General features: G+C 36.1%; 2 protein-coding genes across 2 annotated transcripts; both read left to right on the forward strand.

Moving 5' to 3' along the window:
- Window positions 1-472: 472 nt before the first annotated feature.
- Window positions 473-6,792, forward strand: LOC132283116 (transcription factor MYBS3-like). The gene is made up of 3 exons (XM_059785011.1): window positions 473-1,011; window positions 5,401-5,609; window positions 6,088-6,792. The coding sequence occupies exons 1-3, from the start codon at window positions 702-704 to the stop codon at window positions 6,616-6,618; spliced, it is 1,050 nt and encodes a 349-aa protein (XP_059640994.1). The 5' UTR covers window positions 473-701; the 3' UTR covers window positions 6,619-6,792.
- Window positions 6,793-7,523: 731 nt separating this feature from the next.
- On the forward strand, window positions 7,524-18,122 carry LOC132283115 (protein PAF1 homolog). The gene is made up of 12 exons (XM_059785010.1): window positions 7,524-9,459; window positions 10,678-10,746; window positions 12,908-13,015; window positions 13,169-13,352; window positions 13,436-13,512; window positions 13,621-13,740; window positions 14,293-14,398; window positions 16,894-16,980; window positions 17,107-17,175; window positions 17,269-17,340; window positions 17,448-17,591; window positions 17,745-18,122. The coding sequence occupies exons 1-12, from the start codon at window positions 8,444-8,446 to the stop codon at window positions 17,886-17,888; spliced, it is 2,196 nt and encodes a 731-aa protein (XP_059640993.1). The 5' UTR covers window positions 7,524-8,443; the 3' UTR covers window positions 17,889-18,122.
- The last annotated feature ends 44 nt before the right edge of the window (window positions 18,123-18,166 follow it).

The following is an 18,166-nucleotide window of genomic DNA, read 5'->3' on the forward strand; positions in this document are numbered from 1 at the left end:
ATAGAGAGCATTCAAATACATTTTTATATCTTCCAACTCTCTTTGGCACTGAACTGAAGAGCATTCAAGGGAACTGGAGAGCATTCAAGTCCATTCTTATATCCTCAGGCAATTTGACATATTGAAAATGCTTAGACATATTGACTAGTTCTAGTTTATATTATTGAAAACCCGTTATTTATAAAATTAAGACAGGCTATATAAGTGAAATTCCGAAGAAAACTAGGATAAATCCAATTTTAGATTAATGAGGGCCATGAATAGAAAAAACAAAAAATAGAAGGGCCTCAAAAGTGCAAAAACACAAAAAAGAATAAAAAAAAACAAAGAAAATCCAGCAAAGCACGAGTCCTCCACGACGCAAAAGCAGGACGTTATCCAGTTACGGATAGAATAGTCATTTCCAAACAAAATTAAAAATAAATAAAAACCAACGAACGAACGCAATTTTCTAATTCCGTAATTAACCCTAAGTTCAAGCCCTTAGTTACCCCTCCTCCCTTTCTTTCTTCTTCCTAGAAATGCTCAAAACACATGCAGCCCCTTCTCCATCTCTATCTAAACGTCTCTCCTCCGTAAAAACTCATCGTCTCTCTCCGCGTGTTTATATACATATATATCTATTTATATAGATATATAGCGAGTCTGTTTGACTCGGTGATTGGAGAGGCCGAGTCAGGGGTGGTGGTGGAGAACCAGCCATGACTCGCCGGTGTTCTCATTGCAGCAACAACGGCCACAACACTCGAACTTGTCCGTCGAGAGGCGGTGGTGGTGGCGTGAAGCTGTTTGGGGTTAGACTCACCGATGGTTCGATCATCAAGAAGAGTGCGAGTATGGGGAACCTCTCTGCGCACTACCATTCGTCTTCATCCGCCGCCGCTTCACCCAATCCCAGCTCTCCTTCCTCCGACCCTCTCCGCGACCCGGTTCACGTGCCCGATGGATACCTATCCGACGATCCTGCTCACGCCACGTGTTCCTCCAATCGCCGTGCCGAACGCAAGAAAGGTGCTTTTAATTCGATTTATTAATCAGATCAATTATGTTTCTAACTCTTTGTTTATTGATAGTTTTATGAATTCAATTTGATAATTTATTTTTTTTATAATTGGGATATTCATTTAATTTTGATATATGGTTTGGATAAGGTTGGGATTTGGCTGAGGTAAATAATTTTATCTATTTTGGTTCGTCTCTTAAATTCGGATTTTCATTCACAATTTAAAAAGTATTTTTCATGTATAAGTTCAATATTTTCATGGAAATGCTGATATGCGGAAATGGTAATCATTAATGTATTATGAGTTCTGTTTATTTTTAATTTGCGTGAAATGAAATTAAATGAATGTGGTCGTGCTTTTTGGGTGGAGGACTTGCTTTTGTCACCGTTTGTTTTGGTCTTGACTTTTCTACCTTTGATTTTTTGTTCTTTAATTATTAGTATTGATTCTAGTAGGGGCTGTTTTTTTTTTTTTATTGTATTGATTCTATTATTTTCTGTCTTTATTAGCTGATGTTGATATTTTGCAACACATGGATATATATATATATATATATATATATATATATTATTCATTCCATTGTGAATCTTTCCGTCAATTTATTATTATTTATTTTTTTCCGATGGATTTATATTGTCAATATTACTAATTTCGTTGTTGTTGTTATTCTCATTTTATGGATTAATTCTATTAAATGATCATTAATGTTAAATTTTTGGGTTTGTCATCTTCAGTTTGATTTCTTTGTTTGGCTCAACTGACTCATTTTTGTTAATAAATATAGTTTCCTTATGTATTGCACATTTCATCTGCTTAAAATTATGCTTCTATGCTTGTTGCCTACAGGGAAAGCTTTTCCAATACTATTTTCTTTTAGGTTCCCTAACTTCGTTGTCCAATTTAAACTTCTTCTAGCAGTATGTGAAATGGGCATTTACTTTTTTAATTGTTTTCGTGATATTTTGTTTTCATGGATGAATACAAAAACACACTTCTGTTTACATGATATCAAATTGCTGCTGTGCAAAGATAATAGCGTTAGAGGCTATACATGTTTTTTTGACAGTATGATGCTGTGATAGATACTCCGGAAAACTTAAGGGAGTTTGGTTAAACTTCTAAATGTTAATTCCTTTTTAGACCTTAAGGGAGTTTGGTTAAACTTCTAAATTTTAATTCCTTTTTAGACATGTCAATAATGTTGCAGAACATCTGTTAAGGTAATTGTGTAAGAACTCTCCTTCCTATATTACTTTGTTCAAGGATCACTCTTGTGTTTTTGATGTTTTCTCATCTATACTTTTTAATATGTCAAATCAGTTGTAGAAGAAATCTGGAATACTTTAAAGATATGGTCCACTGTATAAAATTGCCAAGAAATTTGGACTTTAGGATCCTATGAGTATTGTGGAAATCCTGTAAAACCTTAATAACAAGTCAGGTTATCATGATATAGCAAATTGGTTTATTCGTTTCGTAAAGACTACTATTTCTGTAACTTTTCACTTGCCTTAAAATATTGAATATTCTACATAACATTATTTCCTCACAGTCACTACTCTACATTCTCATAAATTCACAAGTTAAAGTACAGAACTCTCTCTTTCCCCTCTTCATATTCCTTTAAACCAAATGGACTCATCTCTCTTTCTTCGTCTTCCTCTTTAAATCTGTTGCAAATATTAGTGACATTCTGCCATTCTGGTCAATGCTTTCCTGATAACACCTCCCCACACTCTTTCATTTGTTCTTAAACAGAACATTTCTCCTCCATTTGTTCTCAAACAGAACATGCTTTCTGCCTTAATGGATATAACTTATAAGTGGAAAGTCCAGATTACTAAAGCCAGCTTTACCACAGAGCAAAGCCACTTGACCCAAATTTATGGAACTAGGAAGGGGAGGCCTTAGGATTCAATATTGAATATACTCAAGTGTTGTGATCACACTTGTCAGTGAGATCCTATTTTCCTATTCCTTTTTTTGTCCTCCGCCATGTTGATCCTCTTAACACATCCAAAGTGCTCTTCGGATTTATTTTTCTAACGTATTGCATTTGGGGCTACTTTGGAGCGGATACCTAGGCTCAAATTTAATTGTCTCAACTCAACTTAACAAAAGTTTTTCCCCAAATATTTTGTGTCAGCTACGTCTACATGAATCTTATTTCGTCATTCCACTCAATTTGAACAAAAAAAAAAAGAGTTAAAGATAAAAAGAAGATTTCCAAATTTATTTATGGTTCATTCTTAACAGAGACATATTGGAGAGCTGATAGAGTAGAGGCAGATTTTGTGGGTCATGGAAACTTTAGAAAGTTTTTGTGTGTGTGTGCGTGTGTCCCGGCAATTAACTCCCACATGCAGTTGGGGAGAGTCGAACCCTCTATCTTTCACATAAACTTAACCACATAAACTTAGGTATGAATAAGCAAAATAAAGTCCCTCCAATTTGCTAAATACTCGAAAAAATTCTTATGGAATTGTCAATTTATCTAGAAATGCTACTTAGTAGTATTATGAGGAGATGGCGCCCCATTTTTGTGTGACTGAATTTGTATGACATGCCCCATTTTTGGTGTCAACGGATCTGTATTTGGAAATTCAGTTCTAAGGAATTTGTGAATATGATTTTGTTGTTTTTCCGATACACATACAAATATGCTTCCAAGTTTCCAACACGATCCTTTGGTCAGATTAAGGTGTTGGCATTATAAATTCCCCATCTAAATCTCATCTTGTGGCTATAACTGTCACCACATGGCATTAAAACATCACATGGACCAAATCCACAAGTGTTTCCTTCAAGAAGGCGAGGCTCAGGCTTGAAAGATCCTTGTGCGGGGTGAAGGAACAAGTCCAGACCCCTTTCATGATCCTTGGTGCTAGTGCCTGATTGGGTTTGAGTAGGTTTCAGGGGACCTAGGTTGAGAGCTTGTTGGAACCATGAGATAACCACGCGGAGATGGCTTAGGGAAATTTGGAGGTGTTGATTGGTGGCTGGAATGTGTGTAGAGTTCAAGGACTTATTAATTAGTCTCACCCAGGAGTGACAAGTTGCAGAATTTGTCTAGACCGGACCAGGAAACAACATAAGCAGACATTATACCTTTGATAGACACAAGTATTGCTTCATAAAATTAATGACGGGTTGCATTTTCCTAATTAGCCTGGTCCAATACTCCAATCCTGCAGGCCAGTGTTTTAGGCTTCTAGTTGCTGCAGGGCCGGTGGGAGCATGGGCCCAGGAGGGGCAGCTGCCCTCCCTGAGACCATACTGGTCCATTAGTTTTTATTTAGTTTTAGTCATATAATTAGTAAAAGTTTATGTGCAGTAACCTTCTTTTTCTCTTCTTATTTATTTTTTATTCACTTATTCTTTAAATTTATTACTGAAATTTATACACTTGGGGCATATTTGACAATCATTTTTTGTTTTGTTTTCATTGGCAAATTGGTGAAAAAGATAAACAAATTACGAAAACACAATAATGCACTGTTACTACATTATTATTTTTCTGCTTGTTGCACTGTTAGCGTAAATGGCCTATGGCCCCGAGCCTTCCTGTTTGGATTTTTTTTTTAGTCATGCTTACTATGCCACCCGCGACCACACACACACGAACCAAATTCCTGGCTCCGCCTCTGCTAGTAGGCAGTTTCATCTGTTTTGTGAATGGTGATTGATACTAGACTGGGCTTCTAGGTTTGTTGTCATCTTCATTTCACCTGATTTAAAGGTCAGGCTGCCCTGAGTTTTGGGCAAAACATTCAGTTGAGCTGAGACCAATTTGAGCCTCTGGGCATGACCCAGTGCTAGAAGCTCTCTATTCCTATCAGACCTGCCAACACTCTGATCTAGCCCATTGTGCTTCCATTTCTACATGTCTAAGCTCCTATATTCGAGAATCATCATTATAAACAGAAGTCAACTGTTTGTAGAAATTATTTGTGGCCACATGTGCTGCATTGCATAGCTATTGCCATCAAGCATGTCTTTCCAAGTCTTGTATGATGATGGATCTTTGTTTTCCTTTTAAGGAATGCATGTAAGCAAGGATCCTTTATTGTCCTTCACCAGTGAACTACTTGGGGCTTGACATAATTAACTTATCTCTCAGTAGCTTTTTGGGGGTAACTTCTCGACATTTGTCCTTTTAAAATCATAAAAAGGAGATTTAAGGTACTCATTTCATCATTTCATTCATTGTAATCCGCTGGTTGTATTTTTATTTTACACGAGAATCTTATTTATTGATTTTGTAAAAACACTTGCTGATATAAGCTCTGATAAATGTTTTTAAGAAATTAAATGGTATGAGCGGCAGGTAAAAACCCTTCCTATCAATAATAATCATAAAAATCTCCATTTTTATTTACTGGGTTTGGTCTGGCAGGTACTCCTTGGACAGAAGAGGAGCATCGTTTGTTCCTACTTGGACTCCAGAAGTTAGGGAAAGGAGACTGGCGCGGGATATCACGCAGTTATGTTATATCAAGGACTCCTACACAGGTAGCAAGCCATGCCCAAAAGTATTTTATCCGGCAGAGTAATGCTACTCGAAGAAAGAGAAGATCCAGCCTTTTTGACATGGTTCCAGAGATGGTTTGTTTTGCTTCTTTGTATTAAATTTTGCATGAGCCACACTTGGGTGCACTAGAGCGCACACATATGTGAAAACACTTTTGGCTCCAATCCAGTGTGCCTTTCAGGTTTCTCAGGTCATCATTCACATCACATTAACATCGTGTGAAAGATTAAAGCTTTAATAACCTGTAAGCAGAGTGAATCCTTTATAAAATTCCCCATCTGTTTTACACGGATTGAGATTGTCTGGAAAAACATTACAGCCAATGGATTGACTGTAATTGTGATCTTAGATCATCATATGATGAAATCGGTTTCACATAGCTGATCCACAAAATGGTTGTGACAAGGCTTAGTTTTCTACTATACATATTTCACACACACATGTAAATCAGACCAGTAAAAGTTTTTCATCTTGGACATTAGCATATATATTGTAAACCCTTCTTCTTTCATTCATTTTATTGTTTTTGTTCTTATGTTACATGTTTGTCAGGCCACGGATCCACCATCAGTGCCAGAAGAACAATTCATGCTTCCTCCTCCTCAAGCAGTGGAAGCTGATAATCAGAACACACTGCCTTCTTTAAGCCTCTCTCTCAAACCTGAATTTGAACCCGTGGAAGCTAATTCCCTTGAAATGGTTGAAGAAGCCAAAGAAACCGGTACGCCATCAAGTGAAATCCCGCCAGTGGTTCCTGCATTCTTCCCAGCTTTTCTACCCATGTCACTTTCATTGTGGCCATCAAATGCAGCCCCTGCTGAAGAAGAGAGAGGTGTAGAAACATCTCACCATCAGGTCTTGAAGCCAATTCCGATCCTTCCGAAAGAACCTGTGAATGTAGATGAATTAGTGGGTATGTCCCAGCTCAGTCTGGGAGAGACTAAAACTGGCCTCATAGAGCCTTCACCGCTCTCCTTAAAACTACTAGGAGAACCATCGAGGCAGTCAGCGTTCCATGCAAGCACCCCCGGGAACGGGTCAGATATAGGCAAGGGCAAGACTAATGCTATCCAGGCACTTTAAATGGGGGATAAGCGACTTCTGTTTAGGTTTCTTCTCTTTCTTAGCAAATCTCTTGTACAATTGTATTCTGCTTTCAGAAGGGTACGTTAATCTTATCTCCTCAGTATCATGTAATTTTGTGATTCTCAGCAACCAGTTTAGATTAAATTTATTGAAAATATTTATTCTTTCTAATGGTAAACAACCAAAAGTCAAAACAATTGGACTGATTTGGCAACAAACTCCAGCCTTTTTGAGCTTGAACTCTAAATTTTGTAGCTGTGATGGCATCTAATGCCCAAACTTTAGAAATCATGGCAACAACTGTAGCACCCCATACTGATGAGCAATGAGGATTTGTGCAAAGTGCAATAATTTTGGATCTTCTTCGTTTAGAGAACGAAATCATTAAACGATTCGAAAACTGTTTTCTTAGAAGACATTTGTTTTTTTATTTTTTTATTTTTTTATTTTATCAATGTTCAATCCCTAATATAATGATGCTGCATTTTCGATTTAAAAATGTTCCATTAAGAATGTAATGATGTTATCTACTTCAGCTCTATATATATTTATCAGTTTGATACAGTTTTAACGTAGTTACTTTAATTTCACCACCATAAACTTTCCCAATTAAGTTTCACCATTTTAAAATTTTAATGATAAAATTTTCTATTTTTATAGGCCAGTAAAAATAAGTAAATATTTACCATTATAGCAGTAAAAATTGTTATTAAAAAGTGAAAGGGAATTAGAGAAAGGTTACAAGCTAGAGAGGATTTTAATTATAATTTAACATGCACACTCATGGAAAAAATGGATTGTCAAAAAAAAAAAAAAAAAAAATAGTAATAGTAATGGTTACACATTCTCTTGATTTCTTTCTTTCCTTTCAATCCTACTCATTTAAAAAAAAAAAAAAATTATGTTTTAATTTTTTTTTTCCCAAAAGTTTTTCTTATGGAAAAAAAAGATGATTTTTATATTTACCAAAACCAAAAAAGAAAATATAAAACACTATCCTAGCTCCCCGCGGGCCGCCCTCTCTCTCTCTCTCTCTCTCTCTCTATGTATATATATATTTACATGTAACTCCCACCCTGCAATACAGCTTATACTGTCAATTTTTTGGTGGATTACTGCGTAAAGCAAACAAATCTAAAGCCGGAAAACAGTGTTCTGTAACTACAAATTGCCTCTGCGATCGCTCTCCAGCTAGCTTTTCCGGCCAGTTTCTCTCTCTACATCACAGGCCCACACATACGCATACTCTCTCTCTATATATATTGATTGACGTACAGCTTCTTCCGGGTAATACTTATAAGGTTTGATTCTTTACGAGTTTTCTCTGAGCTAGAATGTGCAGGAGAGTTGATCTCGAATCTATTGAATTGTCTATCGCGTAGGGATTGATTTGTTCCATAGAAAAATTGAGAATTGCAATTGAATTTTCTTTTCCTAGGGTTTCAAATCCATTCTACCTGAAGGCCAAGGGAATTGAGATCTGGGTTTTAAATTTGCTTTCTGTTACCGTTCGAATCTTAATTTTTCTTGTCAGGAACCAATAATTGTTACCTCAATTCTCTCTCTCCCTCTCCCTTAGGTTTTTTTTTTGGTTCATTTAATTGGAATATTTAGTTACTGGGAATTCATTAGTCTATCTCCTAGGTTTTCCAAATTCTAACAGAAGTCAATCTATCAATTCTATCTTCTCTAGGATTTTCAGTCTGTTATATATCTCGGAAACAAAAGTTGTAAATTCAAATTTTACCTTCGAGGATTTCCATTAGAACATCGAGACTTTTCCTATCAATTATCTCTCTCCTGGGCTGAGCAAGAATTTGCCATGGCGTCGTACAGGCCATTACCTCCACCTCAGCAGTCAACTTTTGGTCAGCCGCCGAATCCGAACCCTCTTCCACCACCACCACCCCTGCCACAACAGCAGGCAAATCAGTACTCTCAGAATTGGGGATATAGTGGTGGTGGCGATGGGTCTTCATTTTCTCATAATTACAATCAAACGCATCCAAATTCTAGTTTTCAACATGGAGGTTATGGAACATCGGCGTCACAACATTATGGTCCTGCTTCTGGAAATCATCTTCCTCCTCCACATCCTCCTCCTCTTCATCAACAACAGCAACAACAGCAACAACCATATTCATATCCACCACCACCACCGCCTCCACAAGAGTCTTCATACCCACCTCCACCACCGCCACCGCCTTCAATGCCTGAGAATTCAATGAGCTTACAGCCGCAGCCCGCTTCAGCTCCAATGTACTATCCTTCTTCTCAGTACTCCCAATTCAATCATCAGTTGCAGCCATTGCCACCACCGCCTCCACCACCGCCTCATTCACCGCCCCCCAGTTCTTCAATTCCTCCACCCCCTCCATCTCCACCACCACCTCCTTCATCAGTTCCAGCAGTTGGCCAAAGTAAGGAAAGTAGACCAGATGGTGAGAAACGGGTGTCCAAGGATGTAATGGGTTCCAGGTGGCGAGACCCAGGGCATTCAAATCAAGGGGCTCCCCATAAACAACATAAGCCTCCTGTTCCCTTGGTGCCAGCAAAGAAATCAAATGGGCCGTCAGGGAGGATTGAGACAGAGGAAGAGAGGAGGTTGCGAAAGAAGAGGGAGTTGGACAAACAAAGGCAAGAAGAGAAGCATAGGCAACAGCTAAAGGAGTCCCAGAATACAGTGCTGCAAAAGACCCAAATGATATCTTCTGGAATGAAGGGGCACGTGTCAATTAGTGGGTCAACCATGGGTGAGCGGAGGACTACTACACTTCTGAGCGGTGAGAGGATTGAGAACCGGTTGAAGAAGCCGACCACATTTCTTTGCAAGTTGAAGTGAGTATGTTGTTACACGAAATTTGGATTTTACTTATATCATTTGTTTGATTTTTTTTTTTTTGTCTGGGTGTATGATCTGTCGCCTCTTTAATAACAAATTTTTAGCAATTTTGGGCATTCAATATTGAATTGAAGATTGGGTTTGTCAAGCATTACGTTTGGCTAAAGTTTATACTGGTTTAACATGTGCTGAGGTACGAAGTTGTAAGGATTATACTACATTGCATTCTTGTTGTGCTGTAAGAAATGGCTGTTCCTGTCAAATATGGTGTTGGCACGCTGAGTAATATTTTTCTGTCCTGTGCTGACTGCCTTAGAGTTATTGGGAAAGGATAACACTACTGATTTGGGTTTTAGGATGATGTTCCAAAATACAATGAAGAAAAATAAGAGGGGAAAAAAAAAATAGAAGCTACAAGGAAAGAAAAAGTCTTGAAACATAATAAGATAGTTTTTAGGTAAAGATTTAAGAAAAAGCTGTGGCACATGAATATATTAGTTTACATAGATTACAATAAGTTCTTCGTGTCATATAATTCCAATATTACAAAAATGCACATAGAGAAGTGCTGCAATTCAAAATATCATGTTTTTTTGTACATATGCTTGTTAAAGAAATGCATTTTTGCATTTAGTAATACCTTAACAGTTAATAGATTCTAAGTTTCTGACTGATATATATAACATCTTCTATCATATTACATGTTACAGTATGTGGCGTATTGTTTGATTCCACGAACTGATACAATCTTTGTTATGGGTAAACAATGTTTTGCCGCCTAAAATACCATTTTGGGAGGGAAATGCATTTTCAATGTGGACCACTGCTTCACTTTGGATTTCCCATGCATTCTTTCTGTAAACAATACTCCCTCCATCTCCATTTAACTGCCCCCGTTTCATATTATGTTGTCCCAATTTAATTATCCATTTGAAAAGTCAAATTGAGATGATTGCATCTTTCCAAAATTTAACATTCTTATATATATATATATATATATATATATATATATATATATATGTGCGAATGTTAAAAATTTAACATATGTATTGACTTCTTTGTTTTTCATTAAAATTGTGTGCTAACTGCTTTGTGAGTGTGCCCTTGTGCCCAAGCAATTAATATTTTGGTAGCTTGCATGTCAAATTCTTACAACTGTATTATTCTTCCTTTATTATCTATACTAATGTTCTGTTCTTGTCTGCTTTTTGAAGATTCCGGAATGAACTACCAGATCCAACAGCACAACCAAAGCTTTTATCTCTGAGGAGAGAGAAAGATAGGTATGCAATCTACTATGAAAATCATTTGCTAAACTCTGGGTGCTCAACTTTGAAACATTATGCATACACGCTTGCAATCTTCTGCCCACTTACTTGAACACACATGAGATGCATACATGCATCTGTCCTTCCATGACGAGAGGTGTATATGAATGAGTTCACGTGCTCATTGGTTCATTCATACTTAACAGTTAGAAAAAGAATTAATTATATTAATATTCATCTCCTTTCATTGGATAACTCTTTCACAGTGTTTTTAGCTGCAAACAACTTTCATTACAGTAAATAGAATTTATATTAGAAAATTATAATAAACAAATTGTAAAATTCTATTGATATTGAGAGGAGTTTCATGCGCTATAGATCTAATTATTGAATGTAAGGGGGGAAAAGATCTTGTTTGCATCCAAAAATATATAAAGCATAAATTGGTTTGAAGTGATTTTCTCATTTTGTGGTTTTGGTCACATTCAATATATGTCTAATGCAAGTTGTTTCAAGCAATTTTGGATATCTTTCAGAACTTGTGACGCATTGCAGACAAGTGGTAGTTATGGGTAGTCAGTCAAAAGGCACTCGGCAAAACTTGTATCTTCATTTGATTTTTAGAACACAGGATTGTTTCTGCTTGTATCTTCATTTAAGCAAGTAATAATGTAATATAGGCCTTGTTCATTTCTTGAACAATATTAATATAAGCCGTGTTCATTTCTTGAATATTTATGTATACGCTTTATTTCCTTAAACATCACTCGGTGAAACTTGTAGTCCTCTTTATTGTCAGTAGAATATTCTTCTCACTGTTGTTTGACCAACAACAACCACCAAGCCTTTTTCCCATCTACTTTACTGTTGCTTGACGAATTTTCGATAATGATTTTGGTCAACCTAAGGTAATTTTGTTTGGTCACCACATTGAATCAGGTGGACTTCGTCATTGTTAGAGTTGTCAAAGTATATTTTGATTGCAAAGCTGATTGATCACATGGCAATTGAATTTTCACCACCTCACTGGACCAGTGAGGTTCATCAAATATTGATATTTATAGGTGGCTTATAAGACAACAAAACCATGACATAATTCCATGCATGGCGTGATATCAGATTTGAGAGCTATAATTGGCGCTTGAGAGAGCAGAATTCAGTTTGAATATGTAGGACCACGTTTCAATAGTGGCTGATTGATAGGTCCTTTTTAATTAACAGTTGGTGTGTTGACCATTATATTAGATAGGTTTTAAAGTTAGTGGAAGATGAATAGATGCTTTGTTAACTAGTGATCAGTTTATTGGCCGAATTTAGTTAGGTAATTTTGGGTATGAAAATGTTTTGGCTGATATCGTTTTAATTAATTTGTGGTTGATGAGTGGAACCTTCAATATTAGTGGATGATGCATGGATTCAATTTTAATCAGTAGACCAAATTTCAGCCACTTCTAAAATTAGCAATTGGCGAATAGATTGAGTATTGGTCACTTCTAAAATTAATTATTGATGACTGATTGAATTTGAATTGATGTTTGGTCACTTTTTAACCATTCCACCAGCAGCACCTTTTGTACACTTGCACATCCGCATCTTCCTTCATCACATCAACTTGCCACCACAATTACACCTGTATGACCTTCACTTTGATTTTCCTTTTCAACCAATTCCTGCCACTACAGGGATCATCAGGCGGTGAAGCGAAAGCTTCTTCAAAGTTACTAAGGTCCTTTTGGGCAAAGAAACACTCTTTGTTTTCCATGGTCTATTCTTGTTTGAGCTTGATGGTTTGTGAAGGAATCTAATGCAGAGTTCCCTAGCTTAGAATTAACATGTCTTGTATGTGGTAGTAAGTAATGGCTATCATCAAAGCTAGCCATAAGATATTGTTTGAGTGCTGCAGTTGTTTGTCCCCACCTCAAATCGTACACTTGCCAAGTGACTTAATAGTCCCTAGTTTGATTCTTTGCTTTACATTCGCATATAAGATCAACTAATTGAATATGGTACCGGATAATCTACTTGAGCATGCAATAGCTTGGAACTACAATTTTTGTCCCAAAAGCTACAGAATACAACATTTTCATTGTTTGTTGTTTTGATATTTTCAACTTTCAGATTTTGCTTCCATTTCTAGATTTTGCTGCAACACCATTGATTTTTTTTTTTTTTGCAGATTCACAAAATATTCAATTACATCATTGGAGAAAATGCACAAGCCTCAACTATATGTTGAGCCTGATCTTGGGATACCGCTTGACCTACTTGATCTCGGTGTATACAAGTATTACTTCTTGATAGCCTGCTTTTAGTTACCGAGGCAGTTTTTTATTTAACTATTATTATTTTTTTATATGTCTGTGTCTGCATGTGTGTTGCTTTGGGTATATCTTTTTTCAGCAACACAACTCTGATTATCATTTGTGCCACCTACTAGTCCACCCAAGGGCAAAAGGTTGCCCCTTGATCCAGAAGATGAGGAATTGTTGCAAGATGATAATCCAGTAACCCCTATAAAAAGAGATGGCATAAAAAGAAAAGAGCGTCCTACTGATAAAGGTGTTTCTTGGCTAGTTAAAACACAGTATATCTCTTCTCTTAGCACAGAAGCAACAAAGCAGGTAATTGAGAACTATGAGAAGCTTGCCCTTTTGAAAAATTATTTTGGAAGTTATATCATTAATAATTACAATGCCGTTTGCAGTCACTGACTGAAAAACAAGCCAAGGAACTTCGGGAAACAAAAGGTGGCCGCAACATATTGGATAACTTCAATAGTAGGTCTGTTATACTCCCCCTGTTATGTGAAGAGAATGTAAGACAAGATATACACGCATTACATTTATCCTTTTAGTAAGTAAACATGTGTTGTTTATTCTAAATCTTCAGGGAAAGGAAAATCCAGCAAATTGAGGCTACATTTGAGGCATGCAAGTCGCGACCTGTTCATGCAACCAATACTAAACTACAGCCTGTTGAGATTCTTCCGTTACTACCTGATTTTGACCGGTATAGACCTTCTGATGAGTATTTGTTTATCTTTGTTTGTTCATAATAGGGTAAAAATATCATCAGCCAGATGGATAACGTAACTCTAAAAGAACCTCAAACTCAACTACTATCCATCTTAAAATCTGGTCCAATAATTTATACTATCTATTTTATTTTCCCAAATGAAACTTCTATGTAGAGATAATGCCACCATATTTAGGTATGCTTTTATCATTACATAAAAGCATTGTATGCAAACCAAAGTTGTCCGGTGAGGTTGAGGGTCTCTAAATTTTGAGAAAAAAAGAGAGAGGGGGGTATAGTATATCTGTGCTCTTATTTTATTTTATTTTTTTCCATATATAGTAATCATACAACTAAATGGGTGATTTTATGTTTCCATCTTTGCTTCACATATTGTTTCTCGAATGATGAATTATAAAGACATTTAACAGAGAAATAGCTAATGGTGAATGCAATTGATTTATTTGTGGAGAATTATAATTATGTTGCATCATGTCATTTACTTATAGACCTTGACCTGATTTGTATATGCTGCTGTCATGCCAGGTATGATGACCAATTCGTCATTGCAGCATTTGATAATGCTCCTACTGCTGATTCAGAAACCTACAGCAAATTGGACAGATCTGTTTGTGAAGCCCATGAATCGCAGGTAAAAATATATATGAGGTGTTGCATAGATATGGAGTAATAGTCCAATAGCGTGTTCATGTGTTAGGTCGCAGATGAGGGTATAAAACTCGCTGTTGAGGGCATAAAACCCAACTGATCCACCATTTGTTGCTGTACTTCGTTACAAGTAAAGGATGTTGTAGTGGTCTAGAGGTTTGAAAAATGAGAGAGAAAATTAAGTAGTGCAGGGCAGATATGTTGCCACTTTCTTTAGAACTTGTAGTATAGGGTGATGGCATTTTCACAAATGCTTTTCTGCTTTTTGTTGCTGGATTTATTTCTGCAGACAAGTTTACTTTCTTTGTTTGGTATTTAAGAGTAGACCCTCACAGTGGTGTGATAAACACATTGCTACTGTTCTTGTAGTGTCAGAAATTAGGTATCAGTGATAGTCAAATTGTTTTTAAAATTTGGAAATTGACTTCCTTGTTTATTTTTGTGATGCCAGTAATAGGCTGGAAAAAACAGCCTTTCCCCCTAAAGTTTATGCAGACTTTTTGATATAACATGCAGTAGCAATAATTGATATAACATGCAGTAGCAATAACACAATCACAATCATATGCAGCCTTCCTTGATAGTATCATTCAATTTTCCAATAAATATGAAGCCTTGGCGGAAAAAGTGGGGAAAATAAGAATGAAGAACTTAAAATGGGAAAGTACATTTATTTTGGATGTTTGAAAGTGGTTATAACCTTTACTCGAGTCTTTGAATTCTATTCTTGTAGCTTGCTTTTTCTGACACCTTACTCTTTTATCAGTTCCAAAATCTGCCTCTGGTCTTATGCAACATAGAAGTGGGTTATTGTTTGTTTCTGAGCATATAAACAATGAATATTTTCTTGACTAATTGATTGTATTGACTAGTTAACTATTTGTTGAATAACTGTAATCTAGTAGTCATTGTTCACTTATTATAATTTAAGGAATGAATGTTCCTTGATTTAGTAGTGATTTTTCTTCCTTTGTTTATCAGAAAACTTTTTAGTCTTTAATTCTTTATTCGTTCCTTCTACTATTCAATTTTTAAGAATTACGTTTTGACTGAGATTTTATGGGTTTTGCCAGCACAATTGTGCTTTACTCGAGCAGTGGCGGAGCCACAGAGGGGTGAGTGGAGGCAATTGCCCCCACTCAACTTTTGCTGTATTGTACTTTTGTATATATTAAGTTTTGAAAATTTGTAAAAGTGCCCCAACTACAAGATTAAAAAAAAAAAATGAAAAGAAAATATTTAGTCTTGATCGTTTAACCCTCTCTTTTATGCTTAGGAAAAAAGAAAAAAAAAAAAAAAACCTCTTTTATTAATCAGCATGAGTGGCCCAATGGTAAGGGGTTAACTAACCCAGGGCCAGGGACGCACCTATGTACAGATCTGCCCCCCTGAATTTTTTTTTTAATTACTAATATGCCTTATTAAATTGTTCTTTTGCAGTTATATACCCCTAAAATATTACTATTGCCCCCCCTGAAATTACTAAAAAATATCATTCTTGCCCCACCTCACTTAATGGTATGGGTCTGTCCCTGCCCAGGGCAATCGAATATCCTATATTTGACTCTCACGGTGCAAAAAACCTGTATGTAACCTTGTGTGTTTATGGGTGATAGCACATATTCAGGTTGGAAATCTTTTTTCTTTTTTTCTTTTTTTTTTTTTTTTGGGGGGGGGGGGGGGGGGGGGTGGTTTTAGTCTCTGTTATTAGCTGTCATACACACTCTTTGCACAACTTTTTTTTTTTTTTTTTGTCACAACTCACATCTAGTTCATCTCCTTCACTTTAGTAATCAATTTTATTTCTTTTGCCCTCTCAATGTTTCTAAACGATAAGAGAATCATAAAAGTCTCTTCTACTTTATTTATTGACCCTAAGCCAGTAAGCAAACCTTCCTTTCTTCACACAATCTCACTCTTTATGAATAAAAAAATCATTTTTGATTGCAAAATAAAAGGATATGATTTTGCTAACATCATTGGATTGGTATTCTTCATAAATTATATTTTCAAATAATCAAAATTATGATAAAGTCTTGCAATTTATTAGACTTATATTATATGTCGAAACAAATTATCATGCAACTTTCAAAACTTGAAAAATGGTCGAGGACAATCATCAATGTATTAAATAAAAATAGTATCAATCAGTATTTAATTTTCCGTATTTGTTATTTTGGTAAAAAAAAAAATATATATTGATAGTGTTCAATGTTGCCCCCACTAAACTAGATTTCTGGCTCAGCAACCATACTCGAGGTCTTCAATTTTATTCATCAATTGTTCCAAGATCTAGCTTGCTTTGTCACTGGTAAATTTTTTATTTGTTATTTAAAAAAAAAAAATTCCCTTCCCTTGTACAAAGAGTTTTCAATCTGTGTGCAGTTTTAAGAATCCAATACATATTTTTGACAGATATACTTGTACCGCCTGGCAATACAATTTTTTGTCGAACTTATACTTCATTTTCCAACACAGGCCATTATGAAAAGTTTTGTGGCGACGGGCTCGGACTCCGCTAAGCCAGAGAAATTTTTGGCATACATGGCTCCTTCACCTGAAGAGGTAGAGTCGACTTTAAATCAAAATGCAAAAATATATTTTGAAGCTGTTTTATCGCTTTTATTTTCACTGAACTGACACTGATCGGGTTATTATGTCAATAACTTATTTAATTTATGATGCTGGCAGCTATCAAAAGACATGTATGATGAACATGAAGATATCTCATATTCATGGATCCGAGAATACCATTGGGATGTATGTACCGAAACTGGTTTTTGGAACATTTAAGTCGCAAGAGAGTTTTATTATAACTTTTACTGTAAAATTTGCCTTTCAATTCATCAACAGGTGCGGGGTGAGGATGCGGATGACCCCACAACGTACCTTGTGGCATTTGGTGAATCAGAGGCACGCTATGTGGTATGTACTTTGAACTAGTTTCTGTAGTTCTTTTTTTATTGTGCTTGCATGTATGCATTTTGTGTAGGTGAATCAGTTGTCTTCTACTAACTTCAACTTTGATGCAGCCCCTTCCAACAAAGCTCATTTTAAGGAAAAAGAGGGCTGCAGAAGGAAAATCCGGTGATGAAATTGAACATTTTCCGGTACCTTCAAGTGTGACCGTAAGACGGAGATCAACTGTTGCGGCAGTAGAACTAAAAGAATCAGGGGTATGACATGGAAGCATTGTTAGAATTTTTTTTCTTCTTGTACATTGGATTTTGATAACAGACTGCTTTTAGGGTTCCATTCTGTTTTATTCCATAAATGATCCAGTATAGCCCTTCTACACTTCTAAACTTCTGAATTTTTGGTCTTTGCAGAGTTATTCAGGCTCAAAGCGGGGTATGTTGAGTTCAAAGAGAAGACGGGTAGACACTGAAGATGGCCACGGGAGACGCCAAAAGGTTGTTGAAGACCAAGACATGGATCAATCTAGTGGAGCCGAATATGACTTGTCCGATTGATTGCCATTTCTGTAATTGTTGAATATATAGGATGATATGAGTTAAGGATGGAAATGTTAAATTTATAGGAATACTATTTTTTGTAGTTTGGACGTATAGAAATCCTGTTTTGCAGCCTTGATACGGAGGAATTGTATTTTGTTTCTAGTAATTTTTTTCTATTTTTCCTTTTTGTCATTTTGGAATTCGGTTGTTTTCCCAGCAATGTTATCTTCTTGTCTGTATTTCTTATTCCACCAGTAGATTACAATTGTTTCAATAAAATTAGTCCTGAAAAT

This window comes from Cornus florida, unplaced genomic scaffold (genome assembly GCF_030987335.1).
Source record: "Cornus florida cultivar Cherokee Brave unplaced genomic scaffold, ASM3098733v1 CherokeeBrave_3.0.0_Hap2_Chr11, whole genome shotgun sequence".
NCBI lineage: Eukaryota > Viridiplantae > Streptophyta > Magnoliopsida > Cornales > Cornaceae > Cornus > Cornus florida.